General features: G+C 39.5%; 1 protein-coding gene across 1 annotated transcript; it reads left to right on the top strand.

Moving 5' to 3' along the window:
- The first annotated feature begins 6411 nt into the window (after positions 1-6411).
- On the top strand, positions 6412-16414 carry LOC111147147 (laccase domain containing 1). Its single transcript, XM_022503052.1, has 8 exons — positions 6412-6581; positions 7507-8119; positions 8751-8929; positions 9659-9824; positions 12691-12916; positions 14006-14166; positions 15147-15829; positions 15884-16414. Exons 2-6 carry the CDS (start codon positions 7558-7560, stop codon positions 14163-14165), a joined length of 1293 nt encoding a protein of 430 aa, XP_022358760.1. The 5' UTR covers positions 6412-6581; positions 7507-7557; the 3' UTR covers position 14166; positions 15147-15829; positions 15884-16414.
- The last annotated feature ends 309 nt before the right edge of the window (positions 16415-16723 follow it).

The following is a 16723-nucleotide window of genomic DNA, read 5'->3' as shown; positions in this document are numbered from 1 at the left end:
TGGGTGGCTCAGTCAGTTAACTGTCTGCCTTTGGCTCGGGTCATGATCTGATCATGGGTGGAATTAAGTACCAAGTGAGGCTACCTGCTCAGAGGTGGAGTTCGCTTCTCTCTCTCCCTTTGCCCCTCTCCCTGCCACTAGCCCCCCAAATAAACAAATAAAATCTTAAAAAAAATTAAATTGGGAGTTTTGTTTTTTTCTTGATCTCTATTGTAGAATGGACAAAAGATAAAAATGAAAATAAACTACTGCCATCTACTGATAATGCATTACAATTGCTTAAATTAATGAAAACAGAGTTTAGACTAGACAGCATCAATTACTCTTTCATTCAAGCCACATATGTAGGTACATATAATATGCAAGGTATTGTGAGGAATATAAAGATGAATTAAGTGACTCTGATTAAAAAAACAATATCTATAGTGTTCCATAGTAAATGTCCAATTTCCATATAAAACAATCATTTAGAAAAAATACTTTCAACTAAAATAATTAGTTTTACAGTAAACAGTGTAATGCAGATGCTATATTAAACTACCATTCTTTTATAACTATAGTCAACATTTATTGAGTACTTGCAAGTAACTAGCATTTTTCTAAGTGCTTTTACATGAATTATCTTTATTTCCCCTCAGAGCAATCCTATAGGCTAAATACTATTTTGACTTATATTTTGTAGATGAATAAACTTAAGACTTGGAGAAATTAAGAAATTAGCCAAAGGCCACACATCCAACAAGTAGGAAGGATGTAATTTGAAACTATTAGGATCCAAATTACATTTATTAGGCACTCAATATGTACTAAAGCACTGGGATAATCATGATTTGTGCATTGTCTCTTTTGCATTGAAGAGGCAAGGCCCTCTAAGTGACCCTTGGAAGAATTTGAAAGGGCCATGTTTCGAGTTTTTGGAAACTCATCATCTGGTACCTCTTCCAAGTTAATGACCAAAATAAAGCAAGTTTATCAAACTACTCTGGGGCCTTCGAGAGCTTTTAGCTTAGAAGAATTAAGAGGAGGCAAATGTATATGTGCACCCATGTCACATAAGCACTGTTTTTCATTCTGAATGGAAAAAGCTGTCATATGAACCTGCTAGGCAGTTAAAGTAGTTAAGTTTATAATTTCATTCTACCCTTTTAGAATAGATACTTTATCAGAAAACAGATACTTTTTTTCTTGTGTGAAATTGTTTTCTAAGTGGGAGGGGGGCTTAATATCTAAAGCTGATATTTAACTGAGAAAGCCACAAAATTAGCCTGGGGAAAGATGAGATTAAAGAGTTCCCTGGTATCAAGCAAATTTTAAATTATGATTTGTCAGAAACATGATGAAATAAGATTTGAGTGGTTCAATTCCAAAAGATAATAGTGAGAAAAATGTGACACACTACAAATGAGTAAAAACGCACATTTCAGGTAAAAAACAAAAACAACATGTCTTTTCAACCATATGTTTTCAAGAGAAGTTACAACATTGTCAGAGTCATCCAAATGAATTAATTAACTGAATCATAAAAAATGTATTCACATCTATTATTTACTTGTGTGTTAGGATCTGGTAGGACTAGGCATTACCTTTTTTTTGACTAGACAATGTGACTAAGGTTTCAGACTGCTGAAAACAAAACAAAACAAAACAAAAAACCCAGAGGATTTGTACCATTCCTTAACTTCCTATTAAAGACAATACAGGCAACATTAATACATTATCCACATTGCTTTTAGCTTTCCATCAAAAATGAAATTTCTCGGGACGCCTGGGTGGCTCAGTTGGTTAAGCGGCTGCCTTCGGCTCAGGTCATGATCCCAGCGTCCTGGGATCGAGTCCCACATCGGGCTCCTTGCTTGGCAGGGAGCCTGCTTCTCCCTCTGCCTCTACCTGCCACTCTGTCTGCCTGTGCTCGCTCTTGCTTCTCTCTCTATGTCAAATAAATAAATAAAATATTTAAAAGAAATGAGATTTCTCTGAATTTCTCTGATAGTACTGGACTACCAAATGTGTCCTTGTAAAGTGTAGACATACAGAGACTGATCAGAAGCTTGAATCCAAGCTTTAAGGGATGGCTGGGCCACTGTTTCAAATTCAAATGATAAGCCTTTGATGAAATTCAGTCATAACCTACCTGCTTGCTTCATTGAGAACAGTAAGAAGCAAGGTCTTCTGTTACTCTATAAGTAAGCATGATTTCAAAACCATGAGGAGCTTGTAGTGGGTTGAACAGTATACCCCCACCCCCAATATGTCCATGTCCTACCCTCCAGAACCTGTGAATGTGGTCTTATTTGGAAAAATAGTCTTTGCAGATGTAATTAAGTATCTTGAGATGAGATCATCCTGGATTTAGGGTGGACCTAAATGTGCCTAAATTTAGGGTCCCACCTAAATCCAATGACAGGTAAGAGACTGTCTATGCAAATAGTGGCCAGACCATATTATATAAATACAGCACTTTTACTGACAACCTGCAGCAACAAATTCAGGGAGCCAGACTATCCACAGTAATCAGACTAGGAAGCCATTCTGCTATCTATGTCAGACTTGTAGGAAGCTACACCACTATCTCTAATAACAATTCCAGAAGCCAAACAGTAAGTCCTGTAACAACTGGCTCCAGATGACCAGTATTTGATGAATAACTAACAGCTCCCCTAATTGGGACAAGTCAGAGAAAGCCAAAATGTACACACTTAGCCAACCACATAGGATGTCCCATTTCTAGTTAACTTACCTACAGCTTTCCTATACCAATAGCCTCCAATCAGGGTATACCTGAAGATTTCCTTTTTTTCCCCCACTATTAAAGCTTTCTTACTCTGCCAACACACAAGTGATAGTGGCTTACTCCCTTGCCATAGCAGACTCTGAATAATCTTTGCTTGTTCTCATATGGTTGGTCATTATTTCCACACAGGGGTCCTTATAGCAGAAAAGTAGAGGAAGATTTGAAAATCAGACATACATTAAGAAGACCATATGAGTATGAAGACCTAGAGTCTCAAGTCACAAAGCTCCAAGCCAAGGAACAAACACCTGGAGCCACCAGAAGCTGGAAGAGGCAAGGAAAATAAGACACTTTGAAGGAAATATGGTCCTGACAACACCTAGATTTGGGACTTCTGTTTCTATAACTTTGAGAGAATACATTTTATAATGACTCTCTGGTTAAACTGACTTAAAAAAAACAGATTTAGAGAAAATTTTTATACTATCAAGTTCCTTATAAAGTGTACACTTATATACTTTATAAAGTGTACACATTATAGTGTTTAATTGACTTTTTCAGTTTATTGCTAGGCTATGGGTCCAGACTACATCAATGAGAGGGTTTCTTTTGTATGAACAAAATGCTAAGGAAGAAGCACTTAATTCTGCCTGGTGAGGGAATGGGGATTCAAGGAAAGTTATGATTGAGCTTGGAAGATCTTAACAAGTAGCAGTTAGATAAGCATAAAAAGAGAAGGGTGTTCCAAGACGGAACAGCCTTTAGTTTGAGTGGCTTGGGAATAAGGCAGTTGTTTTTTAAAGCTAATTATGCATCTGAATCATCTGTATAGATTAAAACAAAATAAACATCAAAGAAAAACATGCCCAGACTTGACTCCTAGAGATTCTGATTCAATTGTATATTGAATGGGATCCCTAGATTATTTTAAGTTCTGTTTGTAGTTCTGATGTGCAGCCAGGAGAACCACTGGAATGGGGTGAATGAAGACAAGGTAAGAGAGTTAGGTGATGAGGCTAGATAGTCTAGGAACAAATGGTGAAAAGAAATGTTATGTAAATACAACACAATGACAAACTTTCTTCCCTGGCAACTTTCCTATTTTGAAATACTTTTAAATTTTTTACTGCTGGGTGCCTGGGTGGCTCAGTGGGTTAGACCTCTGCCTTCCACTCAGGTCATGATCCCAGGGTCTTGGGATGGAGTCCCGCATCAGGGTCTCTGCTCAGCAGGGAGCCTCTTCCCTCTGTCTGCCTCTCTGCCTACTTGTGATCTCTGTCAAATAAATAAATTAAAAAAAAAAAAAATTTTTTTTACTGCCACTACTGTTTAATGAAAGAAAATGAATTCCCATCATTGTAAAAACATGGATAAATGTTTTAAACCAGCTTTGTAACTCAAAAGATCTTTATTTTGCTTAAGGTAATATTTAACATAAAACAAACTCAGAGGGGCGCCTGGGTGGCTCAGTGGGTTAAAGCCTCTGACTTTGGCTCAGGTCATGATCCCAGGGTCCTGGGATTGAGCCCCACATCAGGCTCTCTGCTCAGCGGGGAGCCTGCTTCCTCCTCTCTCTCTGCCTACTTGTGATTTCTGTCTGTCAAATAAATAAATAAAATCTTAAAAAAAAACAACAACAACAAACTCAGAGAGTGCAGAGTGCAACCTCTGATCACGGGTACCATCAGCCGAAGGCTCTTAACGAATGCCCCACCAAAATCATGAAAATACAAATTTTGACAAAAACATCTGCTAGGGATACTGAACAGCGAGTTCCTATTATGGGTTGGTGATCCCAGCACCTAGTCAAATAGAATGGAAGCACTTGCCCACCTCCAAGTGCTCTTCCAAACTCCCAGATATCTAGGACTTGTACTCTTTCAGGTAAAACTTCTTCAGCAGTTATCGTCTGAGCAACAAGGAAGACAAAAGGGACCTCTCCTTCCATCATAACCAGTTCCACGGGAAGCACCCTTTCTCCTACTCTTCGAAGGCGGGACAGATTTTCCCTTTATCTTAGCATCTGTCCTCCATGTAGTAGCTGTTCGATATTTCTAAATGGATGTTATACTCTTTGAGGTTAGACAAGGGATGCTAATTTATCACAATTCTGAGAGTTACTGCCTTCTAATTTTCTACTAGCGGCACGTATTTTTAAACGGCCACACAAAATTTTGTCAGTGCAAATAGAGGAACTGTAAAGAGTGTTCGTCCAGTCCAGTCAGCAAGTAAGGTGGAATCAGCAAAAAGGCAAAGGAAGGTTCAACCAAGTGTTTCTGGGAACAAAAAAAAGCCACACAGTGTAAAAAACAGCAAGAAGTACAAACAAATTCCACCCAAGGAGGCGGATTACTTGAACCCTGGATGGGGCAAATTTCCAAGGGCTAACACAAGCTGGTTCTCAGGGTTGGACTCCGGTGATGAAACCAAGTGTCTGACCCACATGGCTCGTCCTCGAGCGTTTGGGGGAGCGGACTTGGGGAGAGGGCTTCCATTCGCAGGAGGGAGTCTGCCATTTGCTCCCCGGGTCCCCGCCTCTCCTTAGGGGCCCGCCTGCCTTCCCGGGGCCGCGCTCCCCTTACCCGCCCGCCAGTCTTCCAGACGCCCCTCTCCCCTCGCGGGCCCACCGGTCCCCCTCACTGACTTGCCCCCTCACTGACTCGCCCTGACTCCTTGCCCGCCTGCTGCTCCCCTCGGCGGCCCACCCGCCTTCCCGCTGCCTTGCACCCCTCACCCGCCCAGCAGCTTTCCAGCCGTCGTACTTACCTCTTCAGTCCGCCCCCGTCACCTGGCTCGCCCTCCCGCCAGCATGCTCCATTCGCCAGCCTGCCCTCCTGTCAGCCGCCCCGCCCCTCACGGGTCGGCGCACCGCCCGCCCCCCTCACTGGCCCGCCAGCCAGCCAGCCCCTCGCCCCTCTTAATGGTCTACCTTCTGGCCGACCCCCTCTCCTCGCCCGCCTGCCAGCCTGGCAGCCGTCCCCCTCCCCTAACCCGCCCGCCTTGCCGCCGCCCTGCTCCCGGCACCAGCCTGCCTGCCTGCCAGCCGCCCAGTCCCCTCACCGGCCCGCCCACAGCCCGCCCCCCTCATGGGCCCGCCCCCCTGCCCAGGGTCCCGCCCACCTGCCGGCAGTCCTGCTCCCCTCACCCGCCCCGCAGCCTCGTAGCCGCCGGGCTCTCTTGAGGGGCTCGAAAGCCTGCCAGCCGTCCGGCTCCCTTCACCCGCGCGCCAGCCTCTCAGCCGTCCCGCTCCCCTAAGGGGCCCGCAAGCCTACCAGGACCCCGCTCCCTTCACCTGCACGCCCGACGTCCCTCCCCACTCAAGGGCCCGCCCGCCGCCCGCCGCCACGCCGAGGTCACGGCCCGCCGTCCCAGCCCCGGCAGCTGACCCGGCTGGCTCCGGCTAGAGGGCTCTGGTTCCTGTTTCTCTTGCCTCAACCGTGCGGCGTAGGACGGTGTCGACGGGCTGCGCTGACCCGGAACTGCTGAGGCGGCCGCGGGGGCCGGCGCTGGGCTCCTCTCTGGCTTTCCGCTGGTGCCTCTCTGTACCCAGCCCTCTTCTCCGCTCGTGCCTCCCTGCAGGTCGCCGGCCTGGCTCAGCCCCGTCCTCCGCAGCCGCTGGGCCCCAGCCGTCGTGCCCACGTCTGGCGGGGCGCCCGTGGTGGGTCGGCGGTGAGGTGGGTGAGGTGGCCCAGGCGCTGCAGCGGCGGAGTCGCGGGTCGGGCTTAGAACTCCAGGTGCCACGGTCGTGGCTTCCGGGTTCCGTCCAGGCTCCGGGTGGGGGGTGGCGGCGCCCGGGCGTCTCCGAGCTCGCAGAAGCCGGAGGGTGCAAGCCGAGGCGGAGCGCCCACAGGCGGGACGGGGAAATCTGCCTGCGCTGGGCATCGGTGGGGTCAGAAAGTCTCAAGGGGGCGGGGAGGAGGCGGTGAGGCGCCCGGGCTGGTGGAGACCCAGCACGGGATCGGGAGGGGGACAGATGCTTTTGGTGGCATTTCCCAAGGCAGAAGGGAGGATGGTTGTCACTCCCCTCGCTTCTCTCAGTGTTTTTCAAACCTGGCGAGATGAACTTCCATGGGAGCCCAGTACCGTCCGGAGTGGAGGTTGGGAGTGGCTGCAGGAGAAAAGCGCCCTGGGCCGCGGGGGTCACCACCCAAGGCGGCTCCTGAAGAGAAAGCGACTTCCTGGGCTGGGAGGGGAGAAGATCTGCGCGGGGCGGGGCCAGGTACGGAGTAAGGAAGCAGGTGGGCAGTACGTCTGTTCCAAATCCTAGAGTGCTGTGTAAATCCTAGAATCGTTTCAGCTTTTATTCCCTTAAAAACGTAAATTTTAGATGCGGCTCCATTAACCTATTGAAGGCCCCGATATTTCATATGAAGGGGTGTGAACTAACATGCCAGTCATGTCAGGATTAATGATACACATATACCATAATTTGCCACCCTGTAATTAAAAAGCAGGACTTTGTCTAAGTTAAGTAATTCCCTACTTAAAATTTGCTGTATGAAAAACATCACACACACACACATACACACAGAAACTGTTGCTCTACTGGAAAGATGTACAAATCACTTTGACAAAACGAATTGAAAGATGGTTCCACGTTCATGGTTCTCTTAGGACAAATAATGGACTAGCTTTTCTTGGAGTCATCTAGATCTACTATTTTTTTATGTTCTTAGATCGGTAAAACTTTTTTTTTTTTTTAAACGTAGGTACACATTTGTAATTATGAGAAGATTGATATAATTTTGCATTCTTAGGCTAATTTTTCTTTGTAGGTGATTTCTTAGGCACAGAAATCTTTGAAGGGCCTTGTACCCTCCTGAAGGATGGCAGAAGCAGTGTTGGTTGATTTCTTTGGTTTGAAATTTAACTCTCAGAAAAACAGTCATCAGGCATTACTGAAGACATTGAATGCTGTCAGATACCACCATGCTGCCAAGGCCAAGTTTCTTTGTATAATATGTTGCAGTAACATCAGCTGTGAAAGGGATGGTGCGCATAATCACTGTGAATTAGAAGCAAGCAATGGATTATCAACTCTCTTGAGAGGATTTGAGACTGTTAGCAATCCTAGTATGGCTGCCTCTTTGTATACTATTAAGCAAAAAATTGATGAAAAAAATTTGACCAGCATTAAAGTAATTGTACCCATGCACCGGAAGACATTACTGAAGGCTTTTATTGATCAGCTCTTCACCGATGTTTACAGTTTTGAGTTTGAAGACTTACAGGTGACTTCGAGGGGAGATCCTTTGAAACAATCCACTGAAATAAACATGATCACAGCTGAAGAAGTAGAAGCAATCCAGAATGAAATTCAAACATATTTGAGAAGCCTGCCAGCACTGAGAGGAGAGTTAACCATTATCACATCTCCTTTAATCTCAGGTGTGTTAAACACTGTGTTGTTTCTGTTGTATACATGAAAAACTAGTCTTTCTTTAGAGGTTGTTCACCTCCCCCCCCTTTCTTTCATAGACTATAGGTTTATTATCTCACTGACCTCAGTTGCAACATGGGAGTGTGAGAGATGTGAAGGGATACCAAGGGATAGTCCCTTCAATGCCACCCTTAACAAATAAATTTGCTTTATGCAAATTCAGTTTTAAGACAAATTCCCCAACCTGCCTTTAAAATGAGATTCATGACCCTAAGCATCTCCTGTTTAGAAATTCTGATACTTTAACCCATTGGCACCTTCACAGAAGAATAAAATTTTAAAATGTGAGTCTTACTTCTTGGTTAAATGATATTTACTGTGGGCTATATGCTGTTAGTAATAACAGACAAATGGGACAGAAGATACTCTTTGAAGAGCAATAATCCCATGGGGAAGGTAAAGCAAACATAAAGCCATATATAACAGAACACATGAGGTACACAGTGCTGTAGAAATTGGAAGCTAGAAAAACATGCCCCTTGAGGTGATCAGGGAAAGTCTTGCTGAGACACTGGGTTTGTAAGATTTTATAGTCTTTTGTATAGCATGTTTTTACTCTTCGTTACTTCTATTCAACAGATATTTTCTTACACGGATTTACTACAAGAACAGGTGGAATATCCTACATCCCAACTCTTAGCTCATTCAACCTCTTCAGTAGTTCCAAAAGGAGAGATCCCAAGGTTGTTGTTCAAGAAAATCTGCGTAGGTTGGGGAATGCTGTAGGATTTAATGTGGAGAAATTTTACCGAATAAAGGTAAAATTTTGTTTCATGTTTTAGAAGATCTAAAATATATTCATGACTGTGCTAATGACTACATGGACTTTAATCAAGCTATTTAACTTTTGCATCTGGTGTTTTATCTAAAATTTTAGGATAATATGGTTGTTTTTCTTGGATCTATACACTATAGCCTAAAAATCAGTTCATCATAGCTATATTTCACCTGAAGCTTCTTGTATCTAAAAGTATAGTTAATTCTTATAGTACCACTGCCCTTTTTGACTTAGAAAGAAGATTCCAGAGTGGCGGGAGAAAAAGGCCATTATTTTCTAAATTAACATTAGGAGGAACTAGGATCACTATTGATGCCTTGTTTGTTACAGAATTCTAGCTTTATTTGGGTCAGGAAAAGTAAGAATATCTTTAATTTGGTAATTAATTTAACTTCTTTCCATAAATAGTACTTTATGGAAAGTGCTGCAAGTAGAGATTTACCCATCTCTAGTAGGAGATGTTTGTGATGGACTGTATTGTTAAGTGTTAAAGTCTGTTTTCCTTTGAATAAAATGTACAGAGATTATAATACCAAAAGTTAAATGACAAGTAAATTTGGTATTTTACTATCGAAGTGATATTTTTAATGCTTGCTAGTAATATTAAACTGGTTATATAATTTTGTACGAAATGAGTATTTTCAGAAAAGGCTTATGGTATCAGAAATTCTACTTTCAAAATATTTTTATCACACGTCTTTGGTATTAGACTGATCATGCCAATGACATCTGGATTATGGGAACGAAGGAACCTGAATCTTATGATGGAATCACCACAGATCAGAGGGGAGTCACAATAGCAGCTCTTGGTGCTGACTGTATACCAATTGTTTTTGCTGATCCTGTCAGAAAAGCATGTGGTGTTGCTCACTCTGGTAAGTGTACTTAATTAAGCATTTAGGATTTTACCACTTTTGCAGTATAGGAAAAGTTATAATTTCTTTCTAGTGGGCATGACAGTTAATTACTTTACAGGTATTAAATATAAAAATAGGAGTAGAGCCAGCATACTTTTATTATAGGAACAGATGAAAGCAGTATCTAAGTCAAATTACATGAATCAGAGTAGAATTCCCAAAGGAAGCAGTACCCAGGCTGATTCTGGAGGAATTTGCAGGACTTGACTAGGTGCCAGGGTTTCTCAGCAGGGTTGCTGTTAACATTTTGGGTAAGATAATCTTATATTGTAGTTTGCTTGGCTTTCAAAATTTCTAATGCCAGTAGCACCCCAGCTGTAATAACAACAACAGCAGCAAAAATCACCTCCATGCTTTTCAGAACACTCCAGAGGGAGTGGTACTGGCTCTTGTTGAGAACCTTTAAAGTCTAGGCAATGGGGACCAAGAAGATAAGGTATGTTGGAGAAAGGTATTCACGAGGATGAAGGTGCAGCAGCATATATGTAAAGGTATGGAGGTAAGAAGCAAGATATGTTTGGAAAACTGCATTTAGTTTAATATATTATAGTCTAGTGCCTTTAAATATTATCTAAAGTTAAGAACAAAGGATTTTCATTGTTGTGTTAAGGTTATGGAATTTTGTTTTCTGAAGGTATTTTAAAGTGCTATTTAGATTATCCTGTGGCCATGACTTTGTGAAATGAGGGATGATCTTTGATATTTCTTTCTGCTTGTAAATCTGACTATTGTGCTTTTTAGACAAAAAAATAAGAAGGTGGCATCTTTTTCTTCTGATCTAGCTAAAGTTATGGAATTGGATGACTAGAAGTCACATTTATGATTTGACATTGTCAAAAAGTTATTTGAGTCTTCGATTTTGGATATAAAAAGAGAATCTTATTTGTTACTTCTTAGGTTTTGAAACATTATTTTTAAATATCAAAGATTAAAGCTGTCAAAATGAAACACTCTTAAATAAAGTTAAAAGTCTGACATTTTCTGATTTCAAAACTTGTTATAAAAATATATAAAAAAAGAGCCCAGAAATAAACCCTTGCATATATGATCAAAAGATTTTTAACAAGGTACTTGGAATATACAGTGGGGAAAGGATAGTCTCTTCAACAAATAGTACTGAGAAAAGTGGATATTTACATTCAAAAGAATGGTGTTAGATCTTTATCTTACATCGTATATAAAAATTAACTCAAAACAGGTTAAAGACCTAAATGTAAGAGCTAAATCTATAAAACTTATTAAAGAAAATGTAAATCCTCATAAACTTGGTTTAGGCAATGATTTCATAGATATGAAACCAAAAGCACAAGAAACAAGGGTAAAGACCGATAAATTGAAATTCATCAAAACTAATAAACTGCATCAAAGGACACAGACAACAAAGTTAAAAGGCAACCCATGGAATGGGAGAAAATATTTGCAATTCGTATATCTGATAAGGGGTTAATGTCCAGAATATATAAAGAATCTACAACTCAACAAAAAAATCAATAACCCAGTTAAAAATGGGCAAAGGGCTTGAACAGACATTTTTCCAAACATGATAAGCAAATGGCCAACAAGCAAATGATGAAAAGATGCTTAATGTCACTAATAATTAGGGAAATGCACATCACAACTATAATGAGATATCACCTAACACCCATTAGGATAGCTAATATTAAAAAAAGAAATAAAAAGAAAATAGCAAATGGTGAAGATGTGGAGGAATTAGAACTCTGATGCACAATTGGTGGGAATGTAAAATAGTGCGCTGCTATAAAAAATAGTATGGTGGTTCCTCAAAAATTTTAAAATAGAATTACCATATGATCCAGCAGTTCTACTTCTGGGTATATATCCAAAAGAACTAAAGCATACCTGTGCTTATAGCAGAATTATCCATAATAGCAAAGATGTGGAAGCAATACAAGTTTCCATAGATGGATGAATGGATAGGCAAAATGTGATAAATGCATACAGTGGAATATTATTTAGCATTAAAAAGGAAGGAAATCCTTACATCTGAATGAGGACCTTGAGGACATTATGTTAAATGTAGGAAGTCAGTCACAAGAGACACTGTAAGATTCCACTTATATGAGGTATCTAAAGTAGTCAAATTCATAGACACAGTGGAATGGTGGGTACCATGGGCTGGGGCAAAGTGGTGACCAGGAATTGTTATTTAATGGGCATTGAATTTTGCAAGATGAAAAAGTTCTAGAACTTGGTTGCACAACAATGTGAATATATTTAACACTACTTAAGTATACACTTAAAAGGAGTTAAAATGGTAAATTTAATGATATGTATATTTCCTCCCCCCAAGTTTAAAAAAAGTGTCTAAAAAAAGTGAAGGAGAGAGAGAAGACTTATAAGGTATAATCCCACTGGAAACTAAAAGTATAGAATATTTTTAAAGGAAGTGGAAGGGACCTCCCATTACATATCTCCCCCATGTCAGGTGGTCTGCATAGTGTACCTCATTTAAAAACCAGTGTTTTAGGGTGTCTGGGTGGCTCAGTCAGTTAAATGTCTGCCTTAAGCTCAGGTCATGATCCCAAGGTTCTGCTTCTCCCTCTCCTCTCCACTCTGCTCTCTCTTGCTCTCTCTCTCTCAAATGAATAAATAAATAAAATCTTTAAAAAAAAAATAAGAAAAATAAAAACCAGTGTTTTTGTTAATTGGTTATTTAGCTTAATTAATTGATCTTGTGATTCATTGCTATTTCTGGACTTTGAAAAATACGCAGACTAACTCTGCTCATTTTTAAGTTAGAGATAAATTAAGGTGAAATGCTATGTTTTAACTTCCTTTATCTCTTTTTCTTCCTATTTACCAGGTTGGAGGGGTACTTTGCTAGGTGTTGCTATGGCTACAGTGAATGCTATGATCACAGAATATGGGTGTAATTTGGAAGACATTATTGTTGTACTGGGACCTTCAGTAGGACCTTGCTGTTTTACTCTGCCAAGGGAATCAGCAAAGGAATTTCATAATCTTGATCCTGAATGTGTACGGTTATTTGATTCACCAAATCCCTATGTTGACATTCGTAAAGCCACTAGGTATGTTTGATTTCATTCCAAAACTGCAAGTTTGGTTATTGCTTATTGTTTCTAAAGTGAAAATCATTTTAGACAACAATTAGTAACTCCAAGAAAAATTGAGGTGGCAGACAAATAAGTAGCTGACATACATATTTTATACAAAAACATATTTTGATTATGAAATCTATTCTCATTTAAGTTTGACTAACAGAAATTTTCCTGTTATCTCTTATTAACTTAAAAGTGCAGGAAGTTATTATTCGACTTATAGTTTTGAGAGATGTACTTAAACTTCATATAGAAAGTTGACATGTGCTTCATAGTCTTTCTTCAGCTGAAATCTGTAATGTAATAAACTATCAGGAAGATGATATTTTAAAATTATTTTTATTCTCTAGTTAGAGGAATGTATTTCTTAGCAAGAATGTTAGATAATATAAGCACATAGTCACTCTCAAGCTTTCTATGGTCCCTTTCAATTTTGAATTATGAAGTTTTGCTATTAAAAGCCATTATTTGTTATTTCTAAAAAAGAAAATTGATTTTAATTGTGTTTCTATTCTAGTCAACAAAACGTTGCCCAGATTCTGCCTCATTTAGCATATAGAAAGGATTGAAATTGATTGTTAAATGTGACTTGCGGAATTAATATCACTAATTAATATTCATATTTCATATTGTAAAGTATTTATAGAGAAGCAATTTCTCTGTGAAAATCTGTTAATAGGAGGACAAGAGGTGGGAGGGCCAAATGACAAAAAGCATCTCTGTCTGAATCAGATGAATCTTGTCTGCAAATATCCTTGTAACTTTAGATGTTTCTTCTAAATAAGTACTTGATTTTGATTATAAAATTCTGGACCCAGGTCATGTCTGCAGGACAATATAGAAAGTTTTACAGTTCGTATGTAAACTTAAGTGATTAATGGTGATAAAATCTTCCAAATTCCTGACTTGTTCATGTTTTGTATCTGAAAACCAATTTTCATTGTTCCAAGCAAATCTTTCCCAGAATTCTTTTACACCAATATTCATATGTATGTATTTTTTACTGCTTTGGCTAGGTAAAATAAACTCTTGGTATCTTTGAAAAATCTTTATCCTAAGGATTCTTCTAGAACGGGGAGGAATTCTACCACAGAATATTCAAGACCTGAACCAAGATCTTGACCTCTGTACGTCCTGCCATCCTGACAAGTTTTTCTCCCATGTCCGAGATGGCCTTAATTTTGGTACACAGATTGGCTTCATATCAATTAAAGAATGAGGTACAGCGGGTTCTTCCTCTCCCTTTACCTCTTTTCTTTCTCCTCTTTCCAGCTTTCCCTCCCCTCATTTTAAAAAATAGTTAATTATATTTAACTTTGTCCCTTTATTCTTGTAGGAAGAATTAATTTTCTATTTTTAGTGAGGCAGTAGAGGTAGAAGAGTTAATTTTTAGGGACATGCTCTAATATAAAGAATAGCCACTCCTTTTCCTACTTAACAGGCCAGCCTATAAATATACAAATGAAATAATTTATTTTAAAAATCCTGTGTGTATACCATTTATCTCCTACATACTTGACATCAGTATATTTCCTATCATAACATCTTTAAAACTTTATTTTTTATTGCTTTGATTTTTGAGAAGAAATCTTTGCATAAAGATTCTAAATTCTAGAATAATAAAAAGTCCTCACATATCCAAACTGGTGTGGTTTTCAACTAGATTTGCAACTGATTATCTGTAACAGGGGTTGGCCAATTTTCTTTAAAGTTTAGATAGTAAATATTTTTAGGCTTTGTAGTACATACAGTCTCTGTCTCAACTACTTAGCTTTGCCATTGTAGAGCAAAAGCAGACAATAAAAACACAAAATGAGTATGACCGTGTTTCAGTAAAACTTTATTTTTAAAAAACAGATGTGGGGCCAGGCAGGTTTGGCCTACAGGCTATAATTTGCTGATACATGATCTATAGTCATAGAGTAAGACTGAGTATAATTTCATTAAATTAGTATTTATTTCAGATTTTTTTTTTAGAGCTATACAAAAATATTTCATGACAGTGAGTTAGTGCTGACCCTTTAGCATATATCTACTTTTCTTTAAGTTTACTCTTAACTGAATTAATGTTATTTTTAAGCTTCACGATGTCTTTAACTCTTTAATATACAAAAGACTTTAGCAGGCCTAATGATCCTTACCTTGATATTGTAATAGCACTAGTAAGGGTCTTACATTTGTTTTCTGTGTATTTTTACAGATACTTGACTGGATATTTCCTGCTTCCTTCTAAACTGACTACAAGAGAGAAATTTAGCTGTTTGATTTACTTAAAACTGAGAGGATTACAATGGATAATTCATCTTTAGGTATATTTTCAGTATTAATCCAAAGCCAAATGAGTTTCATTTGATTCTAGCAAAATCTAGATGAAGATTATTCTTTAGGTTTGTTCTGTTTGTTATATAAATCAGTAATAGGGCTGTTCAGTTCAGTATTTACTGGGTATACCCTATTTGTCAGGCATTGTGTGAAGAATATCTGAATCAAAGTGAGTTAGACCTTTTCACCTTTAGTCTAATGCAGTGAAGGAGATAAACACTTATAATACTTAAATTTAATTTTGATAGCAGCAGAAGAGTACAGAAGAAGGAAGGTTATGGAAAGTGCCATAGAGAAGATGATGTATCACATGGGCCCAAAAGATGTACAGGCTTTTGACAAATGAAGAACAGCCATAACAGGTAGAGGGAATACCATGAACTAGGGCTATGAAATTGAAAGTGTAAACCATGTTCTAGAGAGAGAAGGGTGTAGGCAGAAGTTACTAGAAAAACAGGTTGGAAAGAGATTAGTCTCAAATGCCATGTCAAAGAGTGTAGGGTTGATTTTCCAGGTAAAGAATAAACACAAAAAACAGGGTAGTGTTTTTATTTCCTTAGCATCATTTGTAACAGGGTAACATTTGTAACAGGGTAGTGTTTTTATTTCCTTCACATCATTTGTAACAGGATGGATTTAAATTGTGAGAGACCAAAGCAGAAAGACTTATTTAAGAGGCAAAATATTTTTAAAAAGAAACAATGAAAGCAGTGGAAATTAAGATGGATCAGACATAGAGCCAGTAGATCCTCTTAACAGATAACGAAGATGACAGCTAAGAAGGAGTGCAGAAATCATTGATGACTCTAAGCTTTCTGCTTGGTTGTCTATCAAGAACAGCAACAAAGGGAACGAAGATGTTTGGGAAAAGGGGGAACAGTGAGTTTGACATGTGGACTGAAGTATATCCAGTGGATATATTTGGTCAATGACTAGAAATACAGACGTCACATCTTGCTGGGAGCTGGTAGAAAGATACAGATTTAGAAGCTGGCTGTGCAGAGATGAGGCCCAAGTTTGCCGGAGTAGGCTGAATCATCTAGGCAGAACTACATGGTGAGAAAAAAGGAGGTTCAAGGGTGAAACCTCATACAACACGTACATTTGAAGAACAAGAAGCTGAACAAGTTAAAAAAAAAAAAAAAAAGATGAATCATCAGAAATAAGGGGGAAAAAGCAGAGTATACTTATTTTGAATAAAGAAGCCAGTATGAATGTGAGAGGTACTTGGAATTTCCAGAGATACAAGGTACAAGAAATTTTCAGAGATAGAATAAAATGTGGAATGAGAAGGAAACCAGTGCATTAACCATATCAAAGCTGTTCTACAAGCAATGGTGCCAGAGTCCGATTTCAGTGCATTGAGGAGGAATATGCATAGATGTCCACTCTTCTTTGATAGTATTTAGCAGAGAAAATAAAGCACTGGGAGCTGTGTCTCGAAGGAAGGGGTAT

The sequence above is a fragment of the Enhydra lutris genome, unplaced genomic scaffold, assembly GCF_002288905.1.
Source record: "Enhydra lutris kenyoni isolate GAN:26980312 unplaced genomic scaffold, ASM228890v2 scaffoldscaffold15, whole genome shotgun sequence".
Taxonomy (NCBI): Eukaryota; Metazoa; Chordata; class Mammalia; order Carnivora; family Mustelidae; genus Enhydra; species Enhydra lutris.
This window is presented reverse-complemented; position numbering and strand designations above follow the sequence as displayed.

Excerpts from the sequence above, each read along its gene's own strand:
- LOC111147147 (XM_022503052.1), top strand. The coding sequence starts at position 7,558 with ATGGCAGAAGCAGTGTTGGTTGATTTCTTTGGTTTGAAATTTAACTCT. Across the intron at positions 8,120-8,750 it reads CACATCTCCTTTAATCTCAG|ATATTTTCTTACACGGATTT; the intron begins GTGTGTTAAACA and ends TCTATTCAACAG. Across the intron at positions 9,825-12,690 it reads ATGTGGTGTTGCTCACTCTG|GTTGGAGGGGTACTTTGCTA; the intron begins GTAAGTGTACTT and ends CCTATTTACCAG.